General features: G+C 44.4%; 1 protein-coding gene across 2 annotated transcripts in view; it reads right to left on the reverse strand.

Moving 5' to 3' along the window:
- OSBPL11 (oxysterol binding protein like 11) overlaps nucleotides 1-17296 on the reverse strand; it is a 60427-nt gene that overhangs the window by 29071 nt on the left and 14060 nt on the right. Inside the window, exons 3-5 of one of the 2 annotated variants that reach the window (XM_084802146.1) lie at nucleotides 10027-10202; nucleotides 8874-8953; nucleotides 5208-5384 (exon numbers count right to left, since the gene is read on the reverse strand). In XM_084802146.1, coding sequence (XP_084658272.1) covers nucleotides 5208-5384; nucleotides 8874-8953; nucleotides 10027-10202 — 433 coding nt within the window. The remainder of the gene's footprint in view (nucleotides 1-5207; nucleotides 5385-8873; nucleotides 8954-10026; nucleotides 10203-17296) is intronic. The other variant, XM_084802147.1, reaches the window with a different exon arrangement.

A 17296-nucleotide genomic window follows, 5' to 3' on the forward strand; every position in this document is an offset into this window, starting at 1 on the left:
GGTGAAAGTAATTTCCAGTCTGGCCCTCAGTCACTTTCCTCTGATACTCTAGTCAGGTTTGATTTGAACAGTTGTGAAAGCAAGCAAGTTTATCTACCCACCCCTCACCTAGCTTCCTAGTCAGGATGCCTTGCTTTTGTTGTTGCTGTTGTTAGTTCTTTGTTTTGGTTTGGTTTTTTTTTTTTTAGAGATAGGGTTTCTCCATGTTAGCCTTGGCTGTCCTGGACTCACTTTATAGACCAGGTTGGCCTCAAACTCACAGAGATCCACCTGCCTTTGCCTCCCAGGTGCTGGGATTAAAGGTGCGTGCTACCAAGCCTGGCGTTAGACTGGTTTTAAAGAAAGTGCTAAATTATAAGTTTTCAGAAGAAAATATTTTAATTAAGACATTCTTTGATTTGGAGCCTTATCTATAACCACTTCCATCACCACTACTACCTACATGCCCCCCTTGACGGAGTTTCTCTGTGTAACCCTGGCTGTCCTGGAAACTCGTTATGTAGAGCAGGTTGGCGTTGACCTCACAGTGATCCTCCTGCCCACACTAGCCAGGTTCCTATTCACTTCTTCTAACAAAGCCAAAGGAATAACAATTAATGAACAACTGAATCCGTGTAGAGGAGAACATGTATGATACTTTCAAGTGTAAGCAGAAGGTTTTCAGATTGCTAGGAACTGAACCCTAGTCTCCGGCAATGCCAACAAATGCTCTAACTACTGAGCCAACACTCAGCCCCTGTTGCCTTTTTGAAAGTTCAGGTTTCTTTCTTTTTAAGCTTCCTCTGTATTATTTGCTGTTTCCTCTTCCTGTAGTGGTGTGTTGGGTGCTGTCCGTTTCTGTGCCTGGCTTGTGTTTATGTTGTTGTCCCATTGTTTCCCTTCCTGTGCGGTGCTGGAGACGGAGCTCAGCTCCTTGAGCACAGTGAGCATTGCCACCTAAGCTACAGCCTTAACTGAACTGCCCCAACTATGACCTGGTCCTGACTGACCTCCGGGACAAGCTTTAACATAAAGAACAAGAGAGACAAAAGGCCAGGCCAACAACCTAAATCCAAGTAGGCACATTTAGGGGTGGGGCCTGAAGCTCCACTGCCAGCCTGTCACCTCCATAGCGAAGAATACAACTGCTGGAGCCACCGCATCTCTGCAGCGCAAGCCAGCACCTCAGGACACACTGCAGTCCTCACGGCCAGTGACGAGCAAACCATCCTAACAGGTAAGCCCCATCACAGAACACAAGACATACAGAAACAGGGCAACACGATACCTCCTCAAGCTCATAATTCTCCAGTAGCACATTACAAAAACACAGATGTGCAAGAAATGCCAAAGAATTCCAAAGGACAAATTTTTAAAAGAGCAACAAACTTCAAAAGGATGCAGACTAAGAGGTGAGGAAATCAGGGAACGTCACACGGGGTATGAAAGAGCCATTCAATGATGGGGTAGAGATTCTGAAAAAAAAACCAAACAGCATTCATAAAAATGAGAAGCTCAGTGAATAAAGAAAGCTCAGCTGAGACCCTCACCAATAAACTAGATCAAGCGAACGAATATCAAGGCCAATGAATAAACACATTGAGATAGTAAAAAAGAAAAGAAACAAGACAATTTGAATATAATATACAAGATTTCTATGACACCATTAAATGATCAAGCTTACACACATTTGGAATGGATGGAGAAGAGCTCCAGGCTAAAGGCACAGAAAATCTAGTCAGTGGAATAACAGAAGAATAAGACGAGTGGCCAGGCATGGTGACGCTAACTTTAATCCTAGCTCTGAGGGAAGCAGAGGCAGTCGGATCTCTGTGAGTTTGAGGCCAGCCTGGTCTACAAAGTGAGTCCAGTACAACCAAGGACACACAGAGTAACGCTGTCTCAGAAAACCAAAAAACCCAACCAAACAAAAAGTAAATCCAGGGCCGGGTGTGGTGGCGCACACCTTTAATCCCAGCACTCGGGAGGCAGAGGAAGGCAGATCACTGTGAGTTCGAGGCCAGCGTGGTCTACAAAGTGAGTCCAGGACAGCCAAGGCTACACAGAGAAACCCTGTCTCAGAAAATAAAAAACCAAACAACAAACAAAAATAAAACAAAACAAAAAAGTGAGTCCAGGACGCCTAGGGCTGTTAAACAGAAAAACACTGTCTTGAAAACCAAAACAAACAAAACAACAACAGCAAAGGGTAATTGTAATCTCCTACTCACCAAGAGAGACCTAGGCAATCAATAAACAAAAGCAAAGTCCCATCAGCTAAACTACACCATAGAGCAAATGGTCTAAACAGACATCTTGATATGTGTAGGATATTTCATCCAACAGCTGCAACATATTGTACTTTTCATCAGCACATTCACCTTTTCCAAAATAAGTAACACTGTGGGGCTAGAAACACATCAAGAAAACACACACACACACACACACACACACACACACACACACACACACACACACACAGAGTTAAAAAGTAAATAAAAGCCTCTCAACAAAGAGAAGTCCACATAAAAATTCACTGCTGAATGTAACCAGATGCCTTCTGTTTATTTTGAGACACAGTCTTACTGTGTACCACCTCTGATCAGCTGGGAACTCACTATATAGATCAGGCTGGCCTTGAACTTACAGTGACCCACCTACTTCTGCTTCTAGAGTGCTGGGTTTAAATGCATGCACTACCAAGCCCAGTGCCAGACTTTTAAAGAAGACTTAAGAGCAGCAGTCCTGAAACTACTCCATTAATAAGAAAGAGAAGACAGTCCCACCCTCTGAAGCCTGTTGCCCGATCTGGTAGGAACACAGCACAAAAAGAGAACATAGAGCCGGGACACAGTGGCTCAGTGGTGGAGCATTTGCTTAGTAGGAATAAGGCCTGTGTTTAGCCCTAAAGACTGGGGGACGGATGGTGGAGGTAACATAGGCTAATGGCTCTGAAGGATACAGATGCAAAAAGAAAATAAAAAATTTCAAATTAACATTACTAACACACCAGAAAGATCAAAAGCAATGATAAAGATTGTTTCAGCCCATGAATAAAACAAATTCAACACATATAATTCAATAAATGCAATGTAGCTCATGAATTGAACCAAATCTAAAAAACACATTATCGTCATCATCATCTCAACAGACACAGAAAACAAATACCATTCAATCCTTTGTGAGAAAGGCCCTGCTAAGTTAGGTAGAGAGGATCATACTTCAACATGTAAAGGCTATATACAACAAAACCATAACCAACACCATATTAATGGGAGGTGGGGAGATGGACATGACAGAAATTATTTCTGCTAACATCAGGAACAAGGTAGGTGTGTCCACCCTTACTACTCTTATTTAGTCTAACTGTTGAAATCACAGGCAGAGCAATAAGGCAAGGGGAAATCAAATTGTTCCTTATGCTCATGATATGTGCAAAAATACTTAAAAGAATCTTGGGGGGGGGGGGCTGGAGAGATGGCTCAGAGGTTAAGAGCATAGCCTGCTCTTCCAAAGGTCTTGAGTTCAATTCCCAGCAACCACATGGTGGCTCACAACCATCTATAATGAGATCTATGCCCTCTTCTGGCCTGCAGGTGTACATGCAGGATGCAGGCAGAGAACTGTATACATAATAATAAATAAATCTTTAAAAATTAAAAAAAAAAAAAAAAAAGAATCTTGGGGGCTGGAGAGACGGCTCAGCGGTTACTGTCTACTCTTCCAAAGGTCCTCAGTTCAATTCCCAGCAACCACAGCTCACATCTGGTGCACTCTTCTGGCCTGCAGGCACATATGTAGGCAGCATGCTGGATAAATAATATAAATAAATCTTAAAACAAACAGAAAAGGATTCTTAGAACTGAAAAAGGGCTGGAGATGTAGCTCAGTGGTAGAGTGTCAATCATACAAGAGATCTAGGTTCATTCTCCAGCAGTGCAAAACAAAACAAAGTGTAGGTATGGTGGGGTGAACCTGTAACACCAATACTTGGGAGAGGAGGGCAGAAGACAGAAGCTTAAAGATCAGCCTGGTATATACTGCAAGACTCTATCTCAATAATAATGACAATAACTATGTAATGATGACAAAGGAGAGTGGAGAGATGGTTCAGTGGTTAAGAACACTTGTTCATCTTCCAAAGGACCTAGGTTTGGCTCCCAGCACCCACAACAGGCAACCCCTAACTACCTGTGAGTCTGACATTTCCTGGCCTCCAAGGCACCCAAACACATCACACATCTCTCTCTCTCTCTCTCTCTCTCTCTCTCTCTCTCTCTCTCTCTCTCTCTCTCTCTTTCTCTCTCTGTCTCTCTCTCTGTCTCTCTCTCTCTCTCACACACACACACACACACACACACAAATCTTAGAAACTTAAAAACAGCTTTAAAAAAATGGCTTGGCAGTTAAAAGCACCTTTTCGCCCTTATAGAAGACCGGGCTTTGGTTCCCAGCATTTGAAGCATTTGCAGAGGTACTGCCACGCCCACTTCCCAGCCCCCTAGAAGAAGCTCTGCGAAATTCCGCTTAGCAAGCAATACTTGAAATAGTTACAACCCAACACACTGCACCCTTTGTTAACTAGAGTAAAGAGAGGAAGACCATGAGATCCAGCTACATCAGAATTAGCTCTACTTTTGTGTGTGATACATTGTGAAGGCGTCGGTCTGTCTGTCTGGTCTGTGTGCTGTGTTTGGTTCTGCAGCATGAGCTCAGGCCCTGTGCACACTAGTCATCTTCTCTACCACTGGGCTCACGTCTTCGGCCCCATACATGACATTTAAAGAGTCTCTAGGTGAGGCTGCCTGTCCTCCCCACTAAGTGTCATGGCTCCTCTCATTGTTTCGGAGACAGGAGCTCACCTACAGGCTGTAGTGGCGATTCTCCTACCTCAGCATCCTAAGTACTAAGATTATACACACGGTCTGCAGATTAACGAGTCTTTTGATCAGAAATTTTACAATGAGGGAACCTATAGTTTTACTTGAAAATAAGAAGGCAGACATAGATTTTTTTGAGGAAAAAAACCCTAAAATGATACAGATTTTCTAAAAATGACGGTATCTCAGCACATAGTGAGACATCTATCACTCTTCTTATCTCTACCACTCACCCCAGGAGAATGGACAGGACACCCTGAAGGGTCCTAACGCAAACAGAACTTACTTCACTGTGAGAGACCCAGGCACACTGCTGTTCTGCGTACCTGGCCTTCAAGCCATACTTACTTCTCTGACTTCCACAAGATGGTCTGGATGCAAGTGAGCTCTTTTGTTCACTGACTGCAGTTTGGAATGTCCAACATTAAAAAAAGAAATGGCATTCTGGCTTGGTCTCCTCTGGGATATGGGAGAATTACCACTAGATGCAAGCGAGAAGCTCCGCGACTTCAAGGGAGGATTATTCTGTCAGGAAAAGAAAACAATTTCTCTTGTGCTTTTTAAAATTTTGGCTCCCTTGCCATCAAATCACCATATATTTCAGGCTTTATCCATGTATAATTTTGATAATATATTAACACCAGATATGACTTAGGCAAACTTCTGAAGATTTTATGCTATTCAAAAATTAGAAAAATTAAATTTCCAGTTTGTCATTCTCAAAGAATGTATATTTTTTGGAAAGTCTGTTAGAAGACTAAAATTTTTCTGATTTCCTATTTTCAACACTGCAGCACAAAGACAGCACAGTAAGGAATATATGTGTTCTGTATACATATAGAGTACGTTCCTAAAGAAACATTCAGGTATCTTTTGGAACATTTTGGTACTTTCTGGTCACTGTCACTGACTAGCAGTTTGCACCATGAGTAGAGATTAAGTGTCAGACCTAAATACGATGTTTGGTTTGCATTATTTTGAGAAAGGGTCTTGCTCAGGCTAACATCAAACTCACAACCCTGCCTTAGCCTCCAAAATACTATTATTAAAGGTCTACTATGTCTGTAGCTAAATCACAATTTTTAAAAAATAGTGGGAAAAAAGCTAGGAAGAAAAAACAGAAAATAAAATATGATGAAATTTTGTTACTCACAGACACAAAAATCCTTTAAAAGGGCTACTTATGGATCATTTTTTAGACATCCCCAGATTTCAACAATTCAGACCCTACTCAACCTTAAAACAAAGCAAAACTAAAAACACTCTGAAGAGCCAAGCATCGTAAACAAACAGAACACTTCCAAAAAAGAGACATAAATTACTGGGCCAGTGAGATGACTCAGTGAAGAGAAGCATGTGCCACAAACCTGATGTGAATTCAACCCCTGGAAGCCACACTGAAGGAGAAAACCTACTCCTGGAAGTGCCCTCTGGCCTCCATGTGCACCATAGGTGGGGTGCACATGCACATACATGGATGATCAAGAATTTTTTAAAAAGATACACAAGTTATTAGCCAGCAAGCACAGGAAAAGGCATTCAACACGATCAGTTTTTTGAGAGACAGAATGGATCATGAGTCCACTGAGAGTACAGACAAATTAGGGGCCAGGGTGGCTCAGCCCCTTAAGCATGAAGCATCGAGTGCAGAAGCCAGTGCCCACATGCAAAGCTTGGCACGAAGCTGAGGGGCTCCAATCCCAGCACCTGGGAGAGAAGACAGAGGTGGGCCTGAGAGCTAGGTGGCCTGCCAGATAAGCCAAGTACATGAGCTTCAGGCTCAGTTCGAGATGCTGTCTCAAAAAGTCAGCTAGGGAGTGACTGAGGAAGACACTCAGTGTTGGCCTATGGCCTCCACATGCACACACACACACATACAGACACATAAACATGAACTACCATACGACCCAGAAATTCCAGGCCTACATACATACATACGTTCAAGAAATGAAAAGAGGGGCTGGCAAGATGGCTCAGGTTGGTAAAGTGCTAGCCACAAGCACAGGAGGATCTGAATTTGATCCCCAGGACTCTTATTAAATAGGCAGCATAGTACTGTATTCCCCTGCAATACCAGGCTGGGGAAGTGGACGCAGTTGGATCCCTGTGGCTCACTGGTTAAAGCAGTGAGCTCCAGGTTCACTGAGACCTGTTTCAAAAAGAAGGAAAAAACGGTGGAGAGTGATCGAAAGAAGATACTTGATTTTTAACTTGGGCCTCCACCTGTATGCACATACCCCTAAAATAATATGTTTATAAAAAATAATATGTTTATCCAAAAACGCAAACCCTAACATTTATACTTCACATCCTTCATCGCATCTATAAAGTGACGTATTGTGTGAGGTAACAGGGCTCACACCTGTAATCCCATCACTTAGAAGGCTGAGGCAAGAAGACAGGAAAATGGCTGTCGGTTAAGCATTTGCTGTCCAAGAATGAGGACTAGAATTCACATTCCTACACCTATAGAAAACCGCTGGGCTTGGTAGAGCACTCTGTACCTAAGTGTTGGAAAACAGAAGGCAGGTAGGGCCCTGGAGCTTACTGGCTAGCTAGCCTACCCAACCAGCAAGCTGTCCCAGGATTAAAAACAAAAAAAAAACAAAAAAACAAACAGGATTGAGGAAGATAAACATGTAGAGACAACACACACACACACACACACCACCCCCACATGCATACATACACCCGCTCACCCCCACACACAGGCTGAGACCCAGTGTCCTATAAACCCAATGAGGTAGAACACCCGTATAATCTAGTACTTGAAGACAGGCAGGAAAAGTAGAACTTAGGGGCTGGAGAGATGGCTCAGAGGTTAAGAACACTGACTGTTCTTCCTAGAGGTCCTGAGTTCAATTCCCAGCAGCCACATGGTGGCTCACAACCATCTATAATGTGACCTACTACCCTCTTCTGGCATGCAAGCACACATGGTGGGGCACTGAATACATAATAAATAAATAAATGTTTAAATATTTTTTTAAAAAAAGTAGAAGTTAGGGTCACTTTCAGCTACATTGTGAGGGTAACGTGAGAACCTATTTCAAAAGAAAAAAAAAGTTGAAGCAGGTGGATTGCCAAGAGTTAAGGTTTAAAACCAACCTGGGCTATACAGCAAGTTCTAGGCCAGTCTGAATTAGAGACCCTATCTCCAAAAATAAATCGAAGAAAGTATATGAGGAAAAAGGAGACCAGCTAGGCTGGCGTGCTGGCCCTCATCTACAACGCCTGCACTTGGAAAGTGGAGGCGAACAGGCCGTTTTCAAGGCCAGCCACCAGCAAGCGAGCAGCAGCAGCAGCAGCGAGGGGCTGGGGAAAGCCGCCTGTCACGTGGAAGTGTAATGAGCCATGAACAGGGAAAGCTGACACAATAAGCCATGTTTACGAGTCCATGCAAACAAGAGCATAGGTTGACTGCCAGCTCAGTGTTTGGGAAGGAGAGAACAAAAGTGGCTGTTAACAGTAGGTGAGGTGGTGCACGCCTTTGATGCCAGCACTCAGGGAGGCAAAGGCACGCAAATTGCTGTGAGTTCGAGGCCAGCCTGATCTACAAAGCTGAGTCTAGGACAGCCAAGGCTATTACACAGACACTCTGTCTCAAAATACAAAAACAAACAAAAAGAAGTGCTGTTAACTGCCTGGGTTGCCTATAGGCTGATAGAAATGTTCTGTAGTTACATAGTTGCCAAGGTTGCACAACTGTATAACCACACTAACAGCATGGGATTATACTCTTTAAATGTGTGAGTGGTACCTCAAATACATTTTTTAAACATTCACTTATTTTGTATGTATATGCATGTGAATATCATCAGAGCATATGTGTGAAAATGAGAGGACAATTCTCAAGAGCTGGTTCTCTGTCAACCATGTGGCCCCAGGGCTCAAACTGAGGTCATCAAGCTTGGTGGCAATCCCCCCATCTCACTGGCCCAGTTATCTAAATCTCAAGGATAAAGCCCACATTTTCCCCACTCTGTGTATTGATACTGGGTACAAACCACATACCTTTCCAATAGCTTCCGTGTGGTGCTGCGTACAGATCTGCAGTCTGCTAACCCAATGCTGCCGCTCTTTAGCGTCTGTGGCTGATAAAAAAGAATATATGCGTTATTTATGGTTATACTTACTTGGGCAACACATTTATTTGTCCATAGCACAAAACATGGATGAGTAAAACCAAAGGCTAGTTCTACTCTCCTTACAGAAATGTCACTGACAAGAAAGATTAAAGTGCTGCCCTTGCTGGGAGTGGACTCCCCTGAGGAGGACAGAGCACAGGGAGCCAGGGAAGGCACAACAGGCCGTGTGCGGTCCATGGTGACATGTCCTTATTAACTTGTTTGTTCATCTGTCTCTCTGTGCAGCCCTGGCCGTCCTGGAACTAGGTCTGTAGGCCAGGCTGGCCTTGAACTCAAGAGATCCACTGCCTGGCCTCCCAAGTGCAGAGATTAAAGTTGTGCGACACCACTGCCATGTTATGTCCTTATCAGCAATCCTTTCAGGCCTTTAGCAGATTGGTCAATTAGGATAGCCACTGTAGTTTATTAAGTAAAAAAAACCACACATTTCTTCATAAATTAAATTTATCTAGACAAGATGTTGTAAGGCCGCATGGCAGCATAAGCCTACAATCATAGCTCTCAGCAGTAGAGGACAAGCATTTGAAGCCAGCCTGGGCTACACAAAAAGACCTGTCTAAAAAGCCCAAGCAAGTATATGGTTATATCATCCTGGACACTCTTGATTTTATAAAAAAACAAAATAAAAACCCAAACCAAACATGGTAAGTTATACTTTATCTAAATTAACATGGATATTTTAACAAATTCCAACTACAGTTACTGCTAAAAGATGTCAGAAGGACAATGGGCAAGAAAAGAAAAATTCCCTTGGCAGACATAGAACAGTATTACTTAGACGTCTAGGTTTTACAGTTATCTGTAATCAGGGTTTCATCTACAAAATAAATCGTCTTTATAAGGGGCAATACTAGACAGACTCACTCACTGGCCAGCCTGAAACAGACCTTATACTCCCTCAGAGCAGCTCAAAGACTGCCGTGTGGTGTGTCAGCAGTGACAGTGAGTGGCACCTGTGCAGGGCCTGACCGCAGCTAGAGCAGAGAGGCTGCTGCAGAGGGGACCAGGTTTCAGCCTACCTCTGAGTTTATACTGCTCCCCGCTGGCCGCGTTCACTGTGAAGGTGTGCGAGTCCTCATCGCTGGGGGAGATCACGGCGCCCGCCAGCTGCAATGTGCCTCTGGGTTTCTGATTTCTAGACTGTTCATTTACAAAGTACTCCAGCAGCCCAGCTTCATTGTTTAAAACAAAGAACCTGCAATGATGTTAACAAAGTTGTGATTTTCAAACATTTGCCCTAGCCAAACTAAAGCAACACAAACTTCAAACACAAACTACGGTGGTTTTTACTGAAAAAACAAACAACAAACCAAAAAACTAAAACCAAAGCAAAAACTATTTTAAAATTGAACACATTTAATACAAGGTACAAAAAAAAAAAAGTACAAGCTATAGAGCACAGGGGAAGCATTTATTTATCTTAAATAACTGCTGTGGCCCTGGAGACCACATCCAGGGCTCCACCCACAGTCAGCTCTAGCCCGGAAGTGCCTCTCAGGGAAGAACACAAGGAGAACAAGGCACAGCTGCTCCTTTAGAGGGAGACCCTTCTCTGACACACTGCAGACAAGGGCGGTGAGCACTGTGAGAGCAAGATATGAACTCTAGGCTGGTGTGACGCCAAGTAGGAAAAGAACATGGGTGTTGTAGGTAGAGATGGCCCTGTGGGAGGAGCACATGCTGCTCTTTGGGTGATCTGAGTTTGGTTCTCAACACCAATGCTGGGTGGCTTAAAATGACCTAGAACTCTAGGTGGAGCCAATGCCCTTTTATGGTATCTACAGATATCTATACACACACATACACATAAAGGAATACTACGTCTTTAAAAAATAACCCTCAGTAATCAATATGAACTTTTAAAAGAGATGAACATGATCTAGGATATAACCAGTGAAATATGCAGTGGGAATAATGACAGAGCAGAAAGATGTGACTGTACTTTAAACAGTCACAAGTGACCTGCCTGTTTAAAAATGAAAAAAGGCTGCAACTGGAGAGAGGAACTCGGGGAACTTGAGACTAAATGATGAAATACTGATACACCTTGGCAAAGAATCTGATGGAACACCGGCAGACTCTGGAAAAGAATTTGATGTTCTGATTCAGTTATACACTAGCTAGTTCAGGATGTACAATTCAGATCCCAATTTATGTGGCAAAACAGATCTTTTCTTTAATGGCTATTAAAATGTTTGAATTTCTCAGAATTTATGCTTTGGTTTGCAGAGGGTTTTGTGGAATTCCTTACAAGAGCCAAGTTCATAACAAAACCTGGTTTCCAACATAACCAGTTCAAGAGGCAGGAAGATATTCACTGTCTCAAGTGACACAGAAACGATCGTATCAAAGGAGGCAGAGAGAACGGAATTAACCTGATGTTCAGGAAGAAAAGGAGCTGGTGGGAAAAAATGAAAGGTTAAATCTGCCCAAGAGATATAGAAAACTCACCGCTGTTCTCCTAAGGTTTTCTGTTGTTGTTCTGAGACGAGGTCTCTCTACATAGCCCTAACATAGATCAGGCTGGTTTTGAGCAGACAGAGATCTGCCTGCCTTTGACTCCGAGTGCTGGAATTTAAGGTGTGCCCCACCACACAGAGCTTTCACCTAAGTTTTTTTAACATGCTTTTGAGTTTGGAAAAATGTGTTCCCATATTTTGATACAAGTTTAATTTTAATAGTTTTGTAGCTTCTTGTTTCTTTGGTTTTGTTGTTGCTGTTCGTTTTTCTGTGACAGGGTCTCATATACCCTAGGCTAACCCCAAACTCTCTATGTAGTCAAAGATGATTACAAATTCTGATCCCCTTGCTTTCACAGCACTAGGCTTCCCCAAGTGTACCACACAGTGTGGTATGGCTGAGCCTCAGGCACATGCACATTAGGCGAGCACTCCATGGACTGAGTTCCAACCACAGTCACATTTTTGTAATTTTAAAACTCACATTTCATTATTGGTGGAATTGAGCTAAAGATCATTTCATGTATTTGTTGAACATTATAAGCTGCCAATCACATCTTTGCTCATTTTACAAGTTAATTTTCAGAGTTAAAGAGATTATTTGAATTGAGCCGGGCGTGGTAGGGCACGCCTTTAATCCCAGCACTCGGGAGGCAGAGGCGGGCGAATCACTGTGAGTTCGAGGCCAGCCTGATCTACAAAGTGAGTCCAGGACGGCCAAGGCTACACAGAGAGACCGTCTCGAAAAACCAAAAAAAAAAAAAAAAAAAAAAAAAAAAAGAGATTATTTGAATTAACCTAAAGCAGCCATTGACATGATCTTAAGTTTCTAACCCCGTCTTTATGACTCTTCCATTCAGAAGAAAGGGAAGCTTCCTTGGCCACACTCATGCTGCCCGGGCCAACCAGTGAGACTTTGAAGAAAGAATGTGTGATGGGGAGGCTCTGGGGAGAGGTGGAACTAGTGTCAACAAGACAGTGACAGGTGTGAGAGAGGGCTGAGGTCAACAGTGGAACATGTCATTGCCCAGGGCTGTGTGCAGCAGCCTGGAGCTTACATAGAAGTAAACTCGGTACTCGGCCCCTGAGCATTCCACCCTGGCTCTGGGCAATGATGGAGGCTCAAGATGAGAAATAGTTCACTTTCTGGACTAGACCTTTTTGAAGGACCACTGTGGTCCATGATGTCACAGAGGGTTATATGTGGGTCAGTGGTCTTGAAAAAGACAGGGTCCAAGTTGATGTCCGAGGCCCATGTTGCCACCTAACACCATTCAGATAACCATAGTCTGAGGCCATGCCAATATCAGTGGGCTGTCCTGCCACTGGGGGTCATACCCATCTGAGTGGCCTACACGCCACCTGAGGTCGTAGTGATGTGTGGGTCCATGTTGCAGCTGAGGGCCATGTCTGGGTCCAAGGCCCTAGTGCAGCAGAGTCTGTGTTGATATCTGTGGCCTGTGTTGCCAACAAAGGCCAACCAAATGGCCTGGCTGGTGCTGCCACCTGAAACCATGTTGATGTCTATGGGATGTGCTGCTGCCAGGAGTAGGAGCATACTGATTTGAGGGGCCTGTGCTGCCAGCTGAGGCCATGGTGATACCCATTGCTGCCATCAAGGCCCATGTCTGGATCTGTGGTCCTACTAAGGCTGGGGTCTGTGTTGACAATCAAGGCCCATGCTACCACTAAAGGCCAGGCCGGATGTCTGTGGTCGGTGCTACAGCCTAAGGCTATGTTGATATGAGTGGCCTGCACTGCCACCACAGACCAGGTTTGATGTCTGTGGTCAGGGCTGCCCCTGAGGGCCTTGTCTGGGTCCATGGTCCTACTGCAGCCACGGGTCATGTTTGTGGTGAGAGCTGTCACCAGAAACTATGTGCAAGCCCATGGTCTGTGTTCCCACTGACTGTGAAGAGCAAGTAAGTTACCATGGTAGTGATGCCAATGACTTCAGGTTCACAGCTGAGAAAGAGGGACACGGGAGGCTTCTCTGTAACTCCTACCTCCTCACTCCACCCCCAAATGTAACAGCCTAAACAGGAAAACTCTTTAAAAATTGTGATAAGGATACTGAAGTGTAGCTCTCCACAATTGATAGCTTCCGGTGGGGGTGCAGGAAGGAAAAGACTCAGTTCTATTTAAGAGGCAGGCCACTCAGAATCTGACCATGTTCCAGTGAGTATATAGAAAACACAAATTGGACTTGGCGTTTTGTTTTGAAGTTTTGTTGTTGTTGTTTTGTTAGGTATGTCACAAAAAAGTGGGGAGTCAGTCATGGAAGGACCGGGAAGTGAGTGTGATTGGAGATATGTGAAATTTCCAAAGAATCAGTGAAAATATTATGTTGAATAATTAAAAAAGAAAAATCATCTGCCAGGCACCTGTAATCCCAGCACTTGGGAGGCAGAGGCAGGCAGATCTTGAGTTCAAGGCCAGCCTGGCCTACAAAGTGAGTCCATAACAGGCAAAGCTACACAGAGAAACCCTGTGACAAACAACAACAACAACATCCAGGCCAGGAGTGGTGGCTCTCCACCATAACCCTAGCATTTAGAAGGCTGAGGAAAGATCATAAGTTTAGGGCCAAACCAACAACTTACTGAGATACTATCTCAAAATCAAAAATACACAAAGGCTGGGGATCAGCTCTGTTGCAGAGCTTCCTTAGCACACGCAAGGCCCCTGGTTAAATCCCCAGTACCAGAAGGAAAAAGGTGTGAAGATGACAGAGACGACCCATACGGTGAACGAGTGGGAGAGCTGCCTCCCTCAAAAGGCACTAGCCTCTTGATGTAGGCATTTTTGGTGTTGGGCTACACAGTAAACCAGAAGGATATGAGTAGTTGCTGGGGGCCTGGAAATGTAACAGGCAGCACAAACCTCCACAACAGAAACTTCACCTTTTTCATTAAAATGAAATAAGTACTGCAAGGTTGTTGTGGCTTTTGTTTGTTTGCTTTTGCAATTGCAAGGTGACAAAGGCTGCTGGTTTGGAGAAATAGCTAACCTACGGGCTTCGGGGCTGCCCACAACCTAAGCATCATCAAATACAACTGTATTCTAACAAAAATAAACATCAGTGATGGTTTTGAACAGAAACCAACTATAAGCTTTGTTCTGAGCCTGAGAGGCTTTCAGGGTCAGCATGCACAGACTCCTAAGCCATCCTAGCACCTTCAAGGACTAGAGCTGAAACTGGAAGAGGAGGAGGTTTGTACTTTTCTAGGGCACCTATTCCAGAGGAAGCCATTCTTTGGCAGTGAGGCAAAGAGCACACACAGGGTCCTCCTCACTGGCCTCAAACTCCCTCATAGTTACGGACAGTTCTGAACACCTGCTCCTCCACCCTGAGCGGGGCAACTACAGACACAGTATCACTGTGCCAACCTCAAGTAATTAACTGTATGTGTACGCTTGCAGGCTAGAGACAACCTGGGTGTCCTTTCTCAGGAATGCTATCTAGCGTGTTTCTGAGACAGGGTTTCACAACGGGCTGGAATTCCTCATTTTGGATGGCTGGCCAGGGTGCCCAGTGATGCTATCACAAGTGTGCACCACCATGCCTGGCTTTTTAACATAGGTTCTGGGGTTCCAGCTCAGGTTCTCAAGCTTGTGTGGCAGGTGAGTTACCAACTGAGTTGTCTACTTTTAAAGAACACACATTTATTTATTTAGGGTGTCCACGAGTGCGCCATGATGCTCCTGTGGAGGTCAGAGGATAGCTGGCAGGAGTCTTCTCCTTCTGCCATGTGAGCACAACAGACGGAAGCACTTCCCCTGAGCCATCCTGCTGGCCTGCCACCTGAGCAATCTTACCGGTCCTCAAGCAATTCTCTCTAGAGCACTCACGCCAAGTGTCTCCAACCTGCTCAAAGCTGCATTAGTCAAAACAGAAGCGACTTGGAGGGAAGGGAGGCGCCTTGCATAGGTGGCACAGGCACAAGCGTTTGTCCCTGACGCTTCTTTCTGCAGTGCATGGAAACCACAGCTTAGCAAGCCACAGAGCCGGACCCCCTAAGTCTGGCTCCCCAACAGCTTCTTAAATTCTGTTCCCAAATCGCCCTTCAATCTATCCATTCCACACTGAGGAGCTGGGGTGTTTATGCAGTGCCTCTTGTCTTTATTTATATGATTTGTGTGTATGGGTATGGCAGGAGGGTGGGAATACTCTGGACCAGGCTGGCCTCGAACTCACAGTGATCCACCTGCTCGGATTAAAGGTGTGTGCCACCATGCCCAGCTTGCCATGGCTCCTTTTTTTAAAAAAACTATTTTTTCCATGGGTGTTTTGCTAACTTTTTGTTTGGTTGGTTGGGTTTTTTGTTTTGTTTTTGTTGCTGCTGCTGTTGTTTTGGGTTTCTTTTTCTGTGTAACAGCATTGGCTGTCCTAGAACTCACTTTGTAGACCAGACTGGCCTCTAAATCAGAGATCTGCCTGCCTCAGCCTCCCCAGTACTGGGATTAAAGGTGTGAGCTACCACACTTGGCCTGTTTCTGCTATTCTTTAAAGTGTCTGAAAAACATTCTTACAAAAAGGAAGAAATTCTTTTGTGTATTACTCCTGGTTTGTGTTGTTTTCATGTAGGAAGGAAAATACAACTAGTGCTGTCCCATCATGGTTAGAAGCAGGATCTCCAAATGCATGTGAATTAGAATGCAGCATGCTACATGGCTTTGTGAAAATAATCTGTCTGGAAAAACGGACCTTAGAATCAAAATGACTTGCTTATGAATTTCAGTTTATTACCTTAAAGAATGATTAAGGGCTGGGGAGAGGGCTCAGTGGGCAAGTGCATGGGCTGCAGGAATGAGGACCTGAGTCCACATCCACAGCATCACATAAAGTGTGGCACGGCGGTTCATGCCTGTGACTCCAGCACTGAGAGGTGGAGGCAGGGAGACCCCGAGGGGTGAGGTGTAGAGAAATTAGAACCTTGTGCACAACCGTTTGCTGGTCAGAATAAACGGGTACAATTGGCACGCGGCACAAGGGCACATGTCTGGAGTCCTAGCTGCTCCAGACACGAAGGCCAGAAGAATCATCAGAGCTCAAGAGCTTGGACTCGGCCTGGGCCACTTAGAAACAGCTCGTTTGTTTTAATTTAATGTGGTCTTTTGAGACTGGGTCTCTTTATGTAGCCTGGCTGTCCTGGACCTTGCTATGTAGACCAGGCAGGCCTCAACCTCACAGAGATCTGCCTTCCTCTTCCTCCAAAGTGCTGGGATTAAAGTTGTGGGCCACCATGCCTAGCAGCAGCTCTTTTCTTTTTTCTTTTAAAAACACACACTGTGCTGTACCATCCATTAGTTCTATGTCCTGACATAGACTTTAGCAGATATTGTCTCAACTTTCACAGCAGCCTTATTTATAATTGCCAAAGGAAGACACACCCCAAATGTCCATCAGTAGATGCATGGATAAACAAAGGTTTTATCCTGGAATATTATTGGCCTTTAAATAATGGTATGGACCAAGGAAATGGCTTTTTGGGTGAAGGCATTTCTGCCAGGAAGATAAATCCCAGGAACTGCATGATGGAAAGTGAGAAGTGATTCCTCCAAGAGTTCCTCTGACTGCTACACACATAGTTTAGAACACACACACACACACACACACACACACACACACACACACACAGAGCACATTTTCCAAAGTTGTGTGCAGAGTAGGGACTGACTCTGACATGAACTCTGGTGGCCCCAATCTGACCACTTCCCCTTGGTGGGGAGGTGTGGTGGCATTCAGAGGAAGGGGAAGCAGGCTACCAAGATGAGACCTGATAGGCTGTGATCATATGGTTAAGGGAGGAGGTCCCCTTTTGTCACA

This window comes from Acomys minous (genome assembly GCF_964271855.1).
Source record: "Acomys minous genome assembly, chromosome: 11".
Taxonomy (NCBI): domain Eukaryota; kingdom Metazoa; phylum Chordata; class Mammalia; order Rodentia; family Muridae; genus Acomys; species Acomys minous.